At 37.4% G+C, this 15306-nt stretch overlaps 3 protein-coding genes across 5 annotated transcripts; all 3 read right to left on the bottom strand.

Moving 5' to 3' along the window:
* Window positions 1-1671: 1671 nt before the first annotated feature.
* On the bottom strand, window positions 1672-2415 carry LOC114728313 (protein NIM1-INTERACTING 1-like). The gene has a single exon (XM_028915201.1). The coding sequence runs from the start codon at window positions 2281-2283 to the stop codon at window positions 1903-1905; it is 381 nt and encodes a 126-aa protein (XP_028771034.1). The 5' UTR covers window positions 2284-2415; the 3' UTR covers window positions 1672-1902.
* Window positions 2416-6270: 3855 nt separating this feature from the next.
* Window positions 6271-10088, bottom strand: LOC114728310 (polygalacturonase At1g48100-like). 2 transcript variants are annotated; one of them, XM_028915196.1, is made up of 7 exons: window positions 9287-10088; window positions 7866-8427; window positions 7619-7786; window positions 7489-7533; window positions 7187-7394; window positions 7023-7104; window positions 6271-6946 (listed from the first exon to the last, which is right to left on the bottom strand). In XM_028915196.1, exons 2-7 carry the CDS (start codon window positions 8193-8195, stop codon window positions 6445-6447), a joined length of 1335 nt encoding a protein of 444 aa, XP_028771029.1. In that variant the 5' UTR covers window positions 8196-8427; window positions 9287-10088; the 3' UTR covers window positions 6271-6444. The 2 variants fall into 2 exon arrangements, with proteins under 2 accessions (XP_028771029.1, XP_028771028.1); XM_028915195.1 differs by lacking the exon at window positions 9287-10088 and having other exon boundaries at window positions 7866-9089.
* Window positions 10089-10785: 697 nt separating this feature from the next.
* On the bottom strand, window positions 10786-14976 carry LOC114728311 (glycogen synthase kinase-3 homolog MsK-3-like). 2 transcript variants are annotated; one of them, XM_028915197.1, is made up of 13 exons: window positions 14803-14976; window positions 13790-14057; window positions 13579-13671; window positions 13425-13484; window positions 13053-13325; window positions 12852-12926; window positions 12312-12368; window positions 12086-12226; window positions 11933-11983; window positions 11742-11837; window positions 11580-11663; window positions 11311-11413; window positions 10786-11213 (listed from the first exon to the last, which is right to left on the bottom strand). In XM_028915197.1, the coding sequence occupies exons 2-13, from the start codon at window positions 13901-13903 to the stop codon at window positions 11128-11130; spliced, it is 1233 nt and encodes a 410-aa protein (XP_028771030.1). In that variant the 5' UTR covers window positions 13904-14057; window positions 14803-14976; the 3' UTR covers window positions 10786-11127. The 2 variants fall into 2 exon arrangements, with proteins under 2 accessions (XP_028771030.1, XP_028771031.1); XM_028915198.1 differs by having other exon boundaries at window positions 13790-14002.
* Window positions 14977-15306: the final 330 nt, after the last annotated feature.

Raw genomic sequence — 15306 nt, 5'->3', positions numbered from 1 at the left:
TGCTCAGGGGTAAAAATGTCAATTCGCCTGAATTTCACAAATGACAGATTGGGTCAATGACCCATTCTGTCATTTTCGAAATTTAAGGGCCCAATCTGGGATTTGGTATATTCCAATGGCTTTTTCTGGGATTTTCCCTTTTTTATCCCATTTATAAAATTATACTGCATAAAAATATGTGTAAATTTTACATTCTTAAAATAAAGTATATACTCCTCTAATTCTTAATATAAGACCCATTTAATTAATTTGATTAGATTAAAAAGTTAGGTAAATTAGTTAATTATAAGAAAAGTGACACATTTTTCTTAAAATACCATAATCATCTTTCTTAATACCCCCTCTCTTTTCTACTTGATTATGGTTGAGAAAGTATCTATAAGGGTAATTTAGAGAAAATTGATAAATATGAGAAATGAGTCTTGTATTTAGAACCAAGACTAACTCAAGAATTGGATACTATATTAAGAATCAGAGGAGTATTAAATAAAAATAAATTTATTAAATTTTAAGACAATTAATAAGATTTAATATTTTTATTGACTCCCATAAAACATATTAAAAATAATTTATAAATAAGACTAAATAAACATTATACTTACTAAAATATTTTTAATTCTTTTTAATTATAAAATTATCGTCACACAGTTTCAAACTCTCAATTATTATTATTTTGCGCCATCACGTCGGTCATTATTTTAGCTACGCACCATCCTTCACTGTACTGCCGTAATTAGTACTCCCGTCCTTTTTATAAGATTTAAATAATCAAATTGCATGATTTAGGCAATATGTTATAATTAATTAAAAGTAATAAGTACGTGAAAAAAATATAATTTTGTCTAAATATATTTGTATTTACAAGAGGATAAGTGAAAGACAGAAATAATGAGAAAAAACATAAAAAGAATATGTCAAAAAATAATGTAATTAATTGTAGGGTAAAAATGATAAAAATGCTCTCTTTTTTTATAGCAGTAATTAGTACTCCCGTCCTTTTTATAAGGTTACAATAATTGAGTTGCATGATTTAAGTAATATGGTATAATTAATTAAAGGAAAAATTGTCAAAAAAAGATATTAAAAATTAAAAAATTACATATAGGGACCCGTTCACAAAAATTATTGTCATTTACTCATCAATTATTATCAAAATCAATATTAATATTGTAAAGAGTCCCAATTTGTAATTTTTCTATTTTCAAGATCTTTTTTTACAATGTTTTTCTTAATTAAAAATAATAAATATGTAAAAAATATTTTTGTCTAGATATATTTGTATCTACAAGAGGCTAAGTGAAACACAGAGATAATGAGGAACAAAACATAAAAAGAATATGTAAAAAAAAATAATGTAATCAATTATAGGTAAAACTGATAAAAATGTATTTAATGTTTAAATAATTTCAAACTAAATCTTACAATAAGAAGCGAAGTAATTTAAAAATTTGAATGATGTGAAAGGTAGAGGAGTAGTAGAACTTGTTAAGAGCAAGACGGGAGGCGAAATTGAAATTTTAAACCCTCAATCCTTGGAAGAGGAGGCCTCCATAACCAAAATCCAGGAACCAAATTCCCAAGCCGAACTCCGGGATATAGGATTATATAAGAGAAGTTGTTCGACCTGATACTCTGTGCGTGGGTATATATGTGAAGATCAAATGGTGGGGCAGAAATTGTGGCTGGAACTGAAAAGCCACACAGGCAAACACTAAAATGAAAGCCATGAATTAAGGATTAACGAGCTACAAGATGCAGCATACAGAAAACAAGCTAGTTGGTAGCTGCATCTGCGTGTGGACATACAAGCAAACACAACGAAGAGGGTATGCAGAAGTCGGACTGAACTTAATTGGAACTGCTGGTCAAAAAAAAAAAAAAAGAACATAATTAGAACTAACTTCAAAGCGAGAGGCTGAGATTCATGCCCTTTTCTGCTTCCCTCTCCTCATCCGCTACTTTCTTCTTATCAGGAGAAGCATGATCTGGTAGAGAGGAGTTCAGAGGAGCATGCTTTTGGCTCCGATCCTGATGAGGATCTACTTCCATGAAATCTTCAATCTGAAACTGCGGCTTCCAAACTCCCACTCTATTCTGTGCCTTGCCGCTCCCATTTTCTGTCTCCCCGTACGCATCTGACCCAAACTTGATCAGCCGTTCGCGGCTCTCTCGAATGCTTCTGACCAGAGCGAAGAATTTCTCCATTTTGATTTCATCATCTTCTTCTTCGTCATCCTCCCCGCAGCAAATCTTCCTCTTCTTGCTGTCGCTCGTGCCCTCCATGCTCACGGGTTTTGATTTAAAGGAAGAAGGAATGTATGGGAAGGAGTAATAGATGAATTTTCCGAGAAAAAAGAGAGAAGGAGCGGTAATGGCATGCAGTTTCCGGGTTGCTTCCCTGGCTATAAGGACATTCATTCCTGCCAAAAGGAATCTAGAAGATCAATATGCCAAGGAGTATGACGAGTTATTATTGTGACGTATATATTCCAAGTCAAGCCAAAAACATTCTATATACATGTTAATTATATTATACGGGCAAATAATTGTGCTTTACAAAAATAATGGTGTTAAATAGCTCGCGAATGAAGTTGAACAACAATCAAATAGCCCTGCCTTTCTGTGTATTCCATGCGTTGGTTCTCTTCTTTTTTTAAAAAAAAAAACGTAATGCGTTGTCGCTTCCCAGTAAAAAACTCCAAAAGGCAAAAAGAAAGCACACGAGATTTCGGTGATACGATGTTCCATTTATTTTGTTTTTCATATTTATTTATTTTTTTTAAAATGGTTATTGTAATAATTATATATGTTAAATATTTTATTAAATAATAATTGTTCTTAATACATATTATTAATAAGAATCTGATTCTTATATTAAAAAGCGGATCAAGTACATAATCATACATGTGTTTGGGGGTTCTTTGGTAAAAAGCAAGAACGAAGGGGTTAGTCTGGTTTAAAGCAGATCGAATTTCCCTCATTGGATGAGGCCCAGGGCTGACGTCGCTTCCGTTACGTCACTAACCACCATTCGGACAAACAATCTTTCTAAATAATTTCTCACATAAGTGAAGACCTGCCACGTCAACGCGCTTTCGAGTCAACAGAAATACAATTTTTTGTAAGGGAAACAAATCAGAGCATTAAAAAAAAATCCTTATCTAATTGGAATGTTACGTTCTAATCCACTGTAGAGCCGTTAATCCAATTAAAAATGGTTACCGTAGTTACCGCATTTTATACGCATTAAAAAGGGTGTCAATAATCAATAACGCAGTAGCTCTGCCTCGTAAACCGTTCATTTTTATTTTTAATAGACGAGACTGTGTCGGAATGAACTATATATATATTTATATATAGTGGTCACAAGACATCATAAATATCACATCGTATATGCATGAATTTATTGCCCTGATCTTTCTCTTGAAATTTTGGTAATTTTATTATCTTTTCAGTTTGTCATACTCCTAATAATTTTGAAAACTATTCTATAATGTAATTGGCTAGATTTTATTTAGAACAGAGTTGGTGCCGCATTTTGGCAAAAATCCTTCAGGTGTTTAGATTTATGAATTTTGTCCATCCCGAATTTGTTTAGTCGTGGGGCCTTTTTTCTTCTTCTTCTTTTTTTTCATTTTCACCATGCATTTCATTCCTAACATGTCATCCGGTCCTAAATATATATAGGACCGGCTTTATAATGTAAATTAGATTACAAATTGTGTCTTATATTTAGAATTGAAGGATTATTAATTAAGGTTGTCATTTGAGTAAGTTGATCCGGATTTAATTCTTATAGCATATGTTATGCCAAAAAAATTCCTCCAGTATATGAAGCATGCTTACTTGGAAAGATTTCACTTTATTTTTGCTATAAGAAGAAGAGTTTAAAATTTCATATTACCTAAAGTTCAAATTCTGGATAAAATGTTAAATATTTTAGGGAGTCTAAAAAAAATATTTTTAAATTTTTAAATTCTAAATTAGTACTCTCTCCGTTCTTTATTATAAGAGACATTTGATGCTTATAGCATGTTCCCATATATAAGAGACACTTAAAAGTTGGCTCTATTTTTTTGTATTGATTTCCTATTTTATCCCTATTTATTTTGTCTCCAACTCATACTCTCTCTCCCTCTCACTTCTCTTTCTTTTAATAATTTAATTGTTCTCTCTCATACTCTCTCCTTATTAATGAGGGCATTGTTGGAAAAAATATTATACTTTTTATACATTAATTGTCCTCAACTAATTTTAACTGTTTTTTTTATCAACGTAATTTGGTTATCTGTCTCTTATAATAAGGAACGGAGGGAGTATTGTTTAGTGTTTACTATATTTTAATAATAACTGACAACATTTAAAAATTAAATCACAACACATTTTTGTTGCTATTTCTGAGTTAAAATTTTGAAATTTTAAAAGTATTTTTTGGGATTTTGTAATATTATATGTATGGGAAGCAAGGAAAAATTAATTTAATCCCTTTGGCGGAGGAAAAGAGAAGGAAGGACAGGGAAAAAGATAAAATAGAATAATAATGAAGAAGAAGGAAAGCAAGGGATGGTGGGATGAATATGATCAGCCACCTTAGGAGGAGTGTAGGTAAGCAGTCCGGTCCCTATGAAAGCAGGTTGGAATTCGTAGGCCCATGAAATACGTTGTCCCCCACTCCGCTGATATTGTCAACTCATTTAAGTATCACATTTTAAACACACCTTTGGTAAGTAAACGAAATATTGTGGGTAACATGAGAAGAATAAAGAAGATTAAAGGGTAATTTTATCCTGAAGTGTGAACAAATTAAAAGCTTCCTCATTTGCTCTCATTTCTTGGAGTTGCTGTCTCTCTTGCTACACACCCCTATCTTTAGAGATAAAGAGGGGCGTGAACTTTTTGTACGTCGTATGCCTACTTTTTTTGAAACATTTCCGGTTGTTTTGGTAGACGGAGACGGAATTGTTAGAGCCGATGTTCCTTTTCGAAGGGCGGAATCGAAATATAGTGTCGAACAAGTAGGTGTAACTGTTGAGTTCCCTGCATTAGAAACCCAAAAGGTCAAGGTCATTACTCCTCTATTCTGGAATGATTAAAGCCAAAGCTAAACTGAGAAAGCCCACGTCCACAGTCCCCTCCTACGCTAGACGCTAAGAGAGAGAGAAAAAAGGAATAATAATTTAGCAGGAGTGAAGAATGAGAGGGCTTTTCCTTTTGCCCTCTCTTGAGGATAACTTGAGGCGGAAGCCTTCCATTGCCCACCTTTAAGCTGAGCTGTCCCCTTTAATGATTCAGCAGTTGAAAGTCTGGTAGTGCCACAACCCTCATCTCTTCTTTTGTGAACCTCCAAATAAAGCCATTGCCGACCTGCCTGGCTACCTACCTTTGCAACATCATTCTCAATCTTTCACTTTGCCTCCATTTCCTCTTCTTTAGAACAGAACACAGACATTTTGCAGATTAGCTGTTCTGTGAGATCCATTCATTATAATCCTTGATTGCACACTGTAGTCTGGTCGTCATAATAATAATGACAAATTGAAAAGGTGGGAAAATACTTGTGTTTGGCTATCTCAAATCCTAAACCCTGCCCCTTCTCTCTTTAACCCTTTTTCTTTTATTTTGGGTTTCCTTGGTGAACGCATGTCTGGTTTCTACCTACCTTCTTTGCGCATGAAGAATGTGGCCCATCATTTTGCGCGTGCAATGAAAAATCCAATTTGCCCCTCCGTGCTTCTTCATTTCGAGTATCTTGACGTTAAAATAAGAAAGGAGAAGTGAAAAAGAAGACTAAATAAAATAGTACTAGCATATCTTCTATGACTTCTCTCCATTTTTGTCTCCCTCTATTCAATTTAAAAATATCTTACGCAGCGACCGAAAGTCTCACCAGTCACCACTTTTCATTAGTGGCACGCGTAGAATTTATCTTCTTATGAAGCTTACTGATTAGTTTGTAATAACTATTGTCCTCTTTTCTAACTTCGATTTTCTTATTCTGCATTAACATATCTATTCGTTTTCCAATCTGATCACAATGTTATCATGCATGCCAATGGATTCTGCAAGCTTGCAGCTCCTCGGCTTGAGTAGACAAATAGTTCATCCGAGCCAAACCCACAATCCTCTCGTCATCATGGGAAACAGAAGTTTTGTTATTCTGTCAGACATCAAGTCCACCGAAAGAACCACTGTCTGTGCAAGAAACAGTCTTACGTTGTTGAAGCACCCAAGCATAACATTCATTTATAAACTAGCGAAACAAAGAAGCTCTGAAGGGGTGAACAAGTCCAAACTTCCATTCCAAACCTGATTAATTGCAAGATACAGTTTAGCAAATAGTTGGGGGAGGAGCATCTAAAACTCAACTCCTAACATTCATTCGCCTGTAACTTATACAAGGACACACAACACTTTCACAATTATAGAAACGGGTATAAGATTGGATCAGCAACGATCCAAGTCATTGTGTAAAAAGGAACGAGGAAGCCTATCACGCAAGCAAGTGACGGGTGGGATTGTGGGGGTCTGCAAATCTCCATAAGCATTCCAACAGAAAGGATCAAGCACGGCGTCTCGTTGAGCAGGATGAAGCTCTATGTCTGAGAGGGCTAGGTGGGTGCAGGGGACTGAGTCACTACAGGCAAAACGCATAGGTGGGCTCCTAACATCGTAGCTTCCCTTGATGTTGGTGTACACTATATCTGATACAAACACTGCTGAACTCTTGTTGGTGCAATCCTGAGTGACGCAGTAGAACTGATCTATTATGATGGGGTTCTTCACACTCTCCATCTCAATGTTACTGAATGACACTTTGAATACTGATCCCGATCCGCCTTGCCACGTCTTTATTCTAACCCCATTATCTGACTCTTTGATCACCGATTCCCTCACCTTGATGTTCCTAACACAGGCTCGAGTGTTGCGTTTCCCCAAACTTCCAATGCTGAATTCAGCAACAACGTAACAAAATTAGCTCACAGGACATGTACGTTTGGGACTGGAACTTTTATGAAAAGTACCTTATTCCATGACCAGGTCCACATGAGATATTCTTGATATCCACATCATAACAACCAGTTCCAATGGACACACAGTCGTCGCCTGAAAAAAATCAATATATTACGGGACAAGTGTAAGAGAATTAGAGCGAGGTTATGTTTTCCGGTGTAGTTTTGTGACTGACCATTAGAAATCACAGAATTGTATATTCTAACGTCCTTGGTATTTTCGATGTGAATTCCGTCTGTATTGGGACTTAGTGCCGGGGATGTTATGTGGATTGATTCAACGTGGACGTTTGTGCAGCCATCAAATCTGAAATGAAACTGGGGGCTGTTCTGGATCCTCACTCCTTTCACAGTCAAATTTGAGCTCATAAAGAACCTTATGGCCTGAACCATAGACATGCCGAGCATCATGTCCTTTATCAAGTTATAATGCAATGACAGAAAAAACAAAATGGAGAAGAATGTGTCCACAACTTACAACTGGGCTATCACAACGCCCTGGCAATGTTGTCCCCTGAGGTCCCTGTACCGTTCAAGGTGGGTTCAACAACTGTTTGATGCGCACCAGTTTTTAAAACTTTCGATATTAAATTTCAAATTATCAATACCTTGTGAGGCTTACAGGGAAGGTCCCACCATTTTTCTCCTCTCCCATCTATTAAGCCTCCTCCTTCAAGCGACATGGGGTTGATTCTGTAAAATACAAGCCATTGGCGCCGAGTGATGTTCCCAGGCCAAGATTCAGGTCCATCAGGTGGCATGATAGTCCCATCAACCTAGCAGAAGTCCATCACTCAGCTTTACTTAACTACCCCTTAACGCATACAAGAACCGAATAGAACAAAGTAAGATTACCTTTACAACCAAGCGACCTCGGCAAGGGCCTGTGAAGATGGTAGACTGGACGATGAAGGAAAAACCAGAGGGAACATGTATTACATTCACTGCCGATTCACTTTGGCAGGCTGTGTCCCACGCCATCTTGAATGCCTCTGTATCATCTGTTATTCCATCCCCAATGCCCCCAAATATTCGTACATCAAAGTAACTGGTGGCATTATGGTTATTCTGTTTCCCGGGTTGAGGTGATTTATGAGAATGATGTCTAGCTTGGGTGCAACAAAATGAGCTCAAAATTATACATAATGCCAGTAGTGAAATATGGGAATTCTCCGTTTTAAGCATTTTCCAGGTCTAGAGACTTTAAAACCAGACCAAAATTGAAAAAAGGAAGGGAGAATTCTATTAGTGTCAACAACAAAAGGAGAAGGCTCTCAAATTAACGAACAAGCTATGGCACCCTGAGTTGCAGGAAGTAAAAGTAATTGACCTAAATGCCCACTATGAGCACTTTAAGTAGTAGAATACAGGTTGAACGGAGTCTGGAGGCCTTGAAGTGCATGCAGCTGCAAAAAAGCTGGTTCACAATACATGATAACAAGTCATAGTGGAAGCTCAGCACGGTACCTGATATTCAATGGTTTTACTGTGGAAAGCGACAAATACATTATAGGCGTTGGCATTTCTTTATACAAAGTGGACTCTCCATACACATGAATGTATATATGACTGTTCTGAAAAGCAGCAAAACGGAATAACGAGAAATCAGAGGAGTGGGCAGTCCTTAATCCTCCCATCTTCTTCCCATAACTGTCATTTTCTATTGGTCTGGCTATGCCATTCCCATAACATAGCCCTATCTGTATCAAAACTCTGCCTAGTATGAAGGATTAATTTAATGGACGCTTAATTAATTAGACTTTAACTGCTTTACAGAAAGTATAAAAGGTTAGCGAAGATTCCCATGTGCTCTGGTCTCCCATGACGGTGTCTTCACACCGATGATTACGGGAAATCAATCACAAATGATTAGCCTCACTTTGAGTATTGACATTTGCTTTTGACTCCAAAGTACTAACCTCAATTTCTTGCGTGTAAGATTTATATGAATGAATGAATGGACCTTTGTAAATTACTAGTATCTGAGTAAGACCTTCTTTCTTACCGGTTAATATATGTAATACACATTATATACGAAAACAATTTGAAATTCGTTACTTAGGTTTTGTGTGGATTACTATTAGGGGGGGGAAAAAAAACATATGCTCGAATGCTCGCAACTGTCGGTCCACTAGAGTGACGCAGGGCTAGTGGTGGAAGAAATAATACAGCGGCAACCACAAAGTGAAGATTACAGTAGATTAATAAAAGAGATAAACGAGATGAGGGGAAGAGAATGGCAGGTCACATTAAAGGCAATATATAGAGAGGCAAACCTTTGTGCTGACAGGATGGCGCATCATGGCCTCAAGCAGAATCAACGAAGAAGACTACGGAGCACACCTCCACCGGAGATGCAGGAACACTTGCAACGAGACTTACTTGGCATTGGAACCCCAAGAAGAGTCCGCATAGAGTAGATCGCGTTTGCGTGGTGTTTTATTTCAACCCAAAAAAAAAAAAAACACTGTCGGTCCACTGCGAAGCTAATAGTTTCTGAAATCGTAGCTTACTTTCGCGGCTCAAACAGCGATGCCATTACTTCTGGCGATGCTTTTTGACTCCATTCAGTCTCTGGGAGCCAATAGTGGTGGCTTAGTATTATCCAACTCATTCTGTCTCAGACAGTTCCATAGCGCTAGCTTTCTAGCCTTTATTTTCAGTGCAAGAATCAGCTTAGGTTCTGTGATTGATTCCTACCACTTTGTTTACACTTATCTCCCATTTGCGTAAATTCCAGTTTCTTTTTTCTTTTCTTCCCCTAAACACTAATCCCAAATACTGCTCCATCCCATTCCATCAATGACCATTTGGGCTATCCGCATGTGGCTTTGTATTATTCTTATTTTGTTTTGTGAATACACAAAAAACCCGGTTGTGTGCTTAATATGATTGTGCAATTGATGTTATAGCGAGCGTCAGTTTCGTTATTGCCATTGGGAGCTGCGAAATTAGAGGAAAGGAGGATGGACAGGACGAAACATCTTTCGGCGCAAAATCAGCAGACGATGTTTAAAGTAGAGGTGATTATGATTTCAGTTTCTTTACATTACAGGTGATTAATACCCGTCTTTTCAAGAACATCAATTAAGGAAACTTTTATAATGTTATGTCTAAATTTTTCACAAATTTTGTTGGCTTTGTATCATCGCGTCCAAGCTCTGTATTTTTCCCGAAGTCCTGTTGGGTATTGTATTTTTAATCACCAACTCACTCCTTAAAGAAAACAAAACATGCTTCCCATAGTCTCGCATGGAATGAAGAACAAATTTCACGACTTACAGTGCAATTTTTGCGAATTTTTATATTACGATATTAATATCAACATCAAAAGCAGGAGTTTTCAAACTCTTCCACGCAAGTGCACATCTCCAGCTGTATGCCGGGCAGCATATCTAAGCTGCTTCATTCCGCCAACTTTGCTAATCTTATCTCTCATGTAATTGTTTTGTTTGTATTATCACACGTTACCAGTTTTGCAGTGTATTGAAAAAGAGGCTTAGATTCCTTATCTTGGAGCAGAGCGAAGTCACAAATAAAATTTATTTAGGCAGGACTTGTCCATTGCTTAGGGTTTGAGAAATACACGTCATAGATTTTTTACTCTACACACACACACAAACATTAAGATGAATTAAATAAGTCATATCCAAACGAACCCTACCAGCTCCTTCCAGCAACTACCAACCGCCCACCGCCGTCGTTGTGGACGCGGCCAAGTTTTATAACGGGGAAAGTTAGAAACCAGAAATGACAATTGCCTTGAAAGCAAGAATATCGTATCGTACGCTGCAAAACTTGCCATCAACAAGGGAAAATAATCGACGAAGAAGCTTTAGAATAGCTACCATCTACATTACAATGCCATGTCGATAGTGGTCAATTATATTCAAATAAATAACTTCTCTAGTTAATACAACCTGTTGAACCTTGAGGGCTAGCAAAACCCATCAAATTCTATAAACAACTCGTAACTGTGAAGCTTCTAAAGCAGCTTTGTACGGCATGCGATTTAAAAAAATCAACAGAACAAAACAATTTTGACCACCTGAACGAAGAGGAGACTTAAATACAATTCTACAGGCAGAGACTAGAATTTTAACTAGGGAAGGCCGCATCACGATGACCCAAATAAGGCACACTGCTTTCGGGCGTGGGGCGGAATTAGCTTCACGAGCATCTCTGCAGGCACTCCCTTAAGCTCTGCATCAAATCATCAGCATCAATACTAGCATCATTGAACCCCTCAATATCAAGATTATCATATAATAACCACTTGTATGGGAATGGAGATCATTACCATTGGCCTTGAAGTTAAATAGTGGAGGAAGAAACCGCCCATTTGGCAAGCGTGTATTTGGATCCCGCAGCTCATCAAAGAATGGATGGGCAAGACCCTCCAACTACATTTGCACATAGCACAATTGAAATAGTAAGCACAAGGTCGTTTGTATGTTATTGAGTGATTATATGTAACCATAAACATTGCCGAATGAAGCCAAAGGATGCACTTGATTCAGAAAACTACAAGACAAGCCATTTTATAATCTTGAAAAATTAGATACTCACAGCTGTGCATCGAAGATTTGGAGAGTACTGCAGTAGTCTTGAGACAAGATCCACGGCTTCAGGTGGCATGCGCTTGTGGAAGATCTGGAGATGAATCATTCGAATTAACATTGCAATGCAGCAATTTCTGTGAATGGATAGAATAAAAGGGCGTTACAATACCTTGTGCCATGGATGGGCTTTAATTTGGGGAAATTTGTACTCTGTGTAATTAGGATTCATGCATTTAATTTCTTCTCTCGTTGGGGTACCCAAAACCTGCATTTGAATGCCATGGATATTGAGATATAAGCATCAGCATGAAGAGGCAGAGAACCATTTTTGCATCTAATATTCTTCACAACTTATCTCACCTTTATAATTTCAACAAGCTGATCCACTCCACTCTCACCAGGGAAGAGAGGCTGGAAGTAATAGAAACTTTGCTTAGTTTCCATAAAGCAAGGAATTCTCAATATAAAAGAATCCACAATCAACATCAAACAATATATAAAATGGTTAAATACCTGTCCAAGCAATAGTTCGCCTAGTACACAGCCGGCAGACCAAATGTCAATAGCTGTGCTGTACTCAGTAGCACCAAATATTAGCTCAGGAGCTCTATAGTACCTAGAGCAGATGTAAGATATGTTTGGTTCACCTTTCACCTGTCATATCCATTAAAAGAATAAAGTCATGTAAAAATAGAACATCCAAGAAAACAGAATAGAGGGTTTCCAAAAATATACAAACCAAAACTTTAGCACTTCCAAAGTCACACAGCTTCAACTGGTGAGTGTGAGGGTTGACCTGTAATGGAGAAGCAAATGAATTGAGTTAAGAAAATAAAGCCACAGAGAAAGAGAAAGCCAAAACTGTATGATTAAAATCCATGCATTATTTTGTATATGCCACAAGTTAAAATTCTGAGCGTTACACAGACAGCAGTGTCTTTAAAGTTTCGTAGATATTATGTTTAACAATTTCATGCATATAACTACAAATGTTTAATCACAATAATCAATTTTCACATCTAACTTTTAAGAATCTGTTAGCCTTGTAAAAAGACAAAAAAATAATGCCAAGTTAATATTGACTTCTTCAATAACAACATGACAGTTGTACGTGCTTACTTTCCAGAATGATATTGACATGTGACACTGAGTACACCATCAAAATCAACAGACAGAAAAATCACAAAAGTACAAATAAAGCAACACATAATTTGCACAGTGCATTTTAACCAAACGTATGTGAGAGGAACATTAAATACTCGGTAGGATATCAACATACCAGTAAATTTTGAGGCTTTATGTCTCTGTGACACACTCCTATACTGTTGTGAACGTACGCAAGCGCTCTCAATATCTGGTAACAAAAATAATGATGATAATGATAATAAAGAGACGTGAGATTCAACAAAATGATATCCATTGAATACTCAGTAGGGTAAATATGATTAAAGACATACTAGCACAGTATACAGAAACATACTTGGTAGAAATAAAGCTTCACATATATCAACGGCATCCTTTGATTCATTTTATTGTAGTGTCTGATCACCCGATGGACAGTTTCAGGAACATACTCAAGTACCAAGTTAAGATAAAGCTCATCTTTTTCAGTAGTTGAAAAGAAGCAATGCTTCAAAGATACAACATTAGGGTGGTCAAGAAGACGCATAGTTTGCAATTCCCGGTTCTTGTATCTCTTGTCTTGAAGAACCTTCTTTATAGCTACTGTTTCACCAGTCTCCAAGCACTTTGCCTGAATAACAAAGGCCAAACAACATACAGTAATCATTACATGGCAAAGTTCCAAAAGCACCAAATCAAAAGCTTCCATCTAAAGAATAAAAGGACTAACCTGGAAAACCACACCAAATGAACCTTGTCCAACAACACGCTCAGCCATGTAGCTTATAGTCTACAGCCATTAGGAGGAAAATAAATAAGCAACTGAGCGCATTTTCTTCATGTAAAATATAAAAAGAACACGCAAGCAATTAAAAAAAATATACCTGCTTTGGCTGGCCATTTTTACCGCCAATGGTGGTCACAATTATATGGCCTGTTTCAGTCCCATTCCCATCTACAACAGTTGCCTCCATTTCCTGTAATTTATTTAACAAGCTTCAACATAAATAGACTGGATATGTATCAAGAATGTGTTCAAAGGGGATGCAAAAAGAAATGCAATCGGAGGAAGATGACGTGGAGGTTTGCTTTTACCTTGTCGTCTCTAATTTTCATGTCACTCATCTCCTCAGGCAGCTTGTCAATGCCAACCGTATTTGCATTTACATCTCTCAATCCAGAAGCAGGTGCTACACCCGCTGATGCCATCAAAAGAAGTGATTTGGCAGTCTAGCTTGCAGATTCAGCCACCTCAAACAATAGGTCATACAGACCCTATAGAGGCTAAATGACTTATAAAGAGCAACCCTGGGATTGAACAACAAATCGATCTTTCAAGTCTTCCAAAAAGTCAATGGTTCACCTGTACAACCGTTACACAGAAATAATAGGTAATTCCAACTTACAAAGAATAATGAGTTCAGCAGTGCACTACTTAAATGGAGATGATACCAAGCATACACACACAGATACAGGCCTAAATAAACTAGCTTTCTCATGCAACACCAATGAAAGAAAATTAACTATAAACGTAAAGCAATTTCTCTCGGTTGAGAAGGAGAGTATCTTCCAAAAGAGGACCCGGATTCTGTCCAGGTGGACATGGACAGCTTGTGGATCTAACAAAGCACTGAAGACCTAACAGAAACACGCCCAAGCAATTAAGATTTATAACAAAAAAATCATGCAATCTGAGTACAGCACCCCATCTAGTGCCGCAAAATAAGTGTGGCAGTGGCATACTACCCTCAGGACAGAGAGGTGGCATCTAAAAAGCAAGGCATAAAATATCTGACAGTCTAACGCAGTTTCTGGGCTAATATACAGATTTCTCGACAAACAACCAAAAAAAAAAAAAGCAAGCAAATGGATATCCAAACTAGAACCGAAAAGAGCCCGAAACAAGAAAAGTGAGGTAGCCTGAAAGGATTTTCACCCGGCGATCAGCGTACAAGAAGGAATCGTATTTGTATTTTGAAAAATCTAAAGAAAAGACTAAATTGAAGACTGACCAACCAAGATGTGAATTAATAAGAAGCAAAAAAACACAAAAATTGAAAGCAGTCGAAGTTTCGTCGTTGCAGGAAAGCGCATGAAGATAAACTCACCGATCTCGGGGGGAAAATTCAGCGGAGGCCGGTTGAGAAGGAAGACTGAAGATGAATAAAAAGGTGGGGGGGGGGGGTCGGGAGCTTGGATCTGAGGTTGCTGTATCCCTCGGATTCGGAAGAGAAGGGGAAAGAGACAGAGAAAGAAAGGAGGAGAGAGGAGCAAATAATTGACAACGTTGGGGTCGGGTTGGGCGTCTTTTGCTTTCTTTGCTTTTTATTTGCTTTGTCTGGTGACGGTGTCGGATCAGTCAACATAAGCACCCAACGCCTATCCCAAACTTCTTCTCCCCTCTCTTCCCTTTGAAGTTTGACCCTTCAACGTTCAATGCGATACTTCGATCTCATCTATCCGATTCACCCCCCATTCCCCGTCTTCCTCTTTTTAATTTTTCTTTTTTTTTTCTGTTCCCTCATTTTATCCCTCTTTTCTTGTAATAAATACCTCCTCTATTGCATGTAATAAACACTCCCCCAGTCTTATACATAAGCTTTAAATAATCA

Source organism: Neltuma alba, unplaced genomic scaffold (genome assembly GCF_004799145.2).
Source record: "Neltuma alba isolate B1F8T4 unplaced genomic scaffold, ASM479914v2 tig00012532_pilon, whole genome shotgun sequence".
NCBI classification, from domain to species: Eukaryota; Viridiplantae; Streptophyta; class Magnoliopsida; order Fabales; family Fabaceae; genus Neltuma; species Neltuma alba.
Note: the sequence above shows the minus strand (reverse complement) of the source record. Positions and strands in the feature narration are given on the sequence as shown.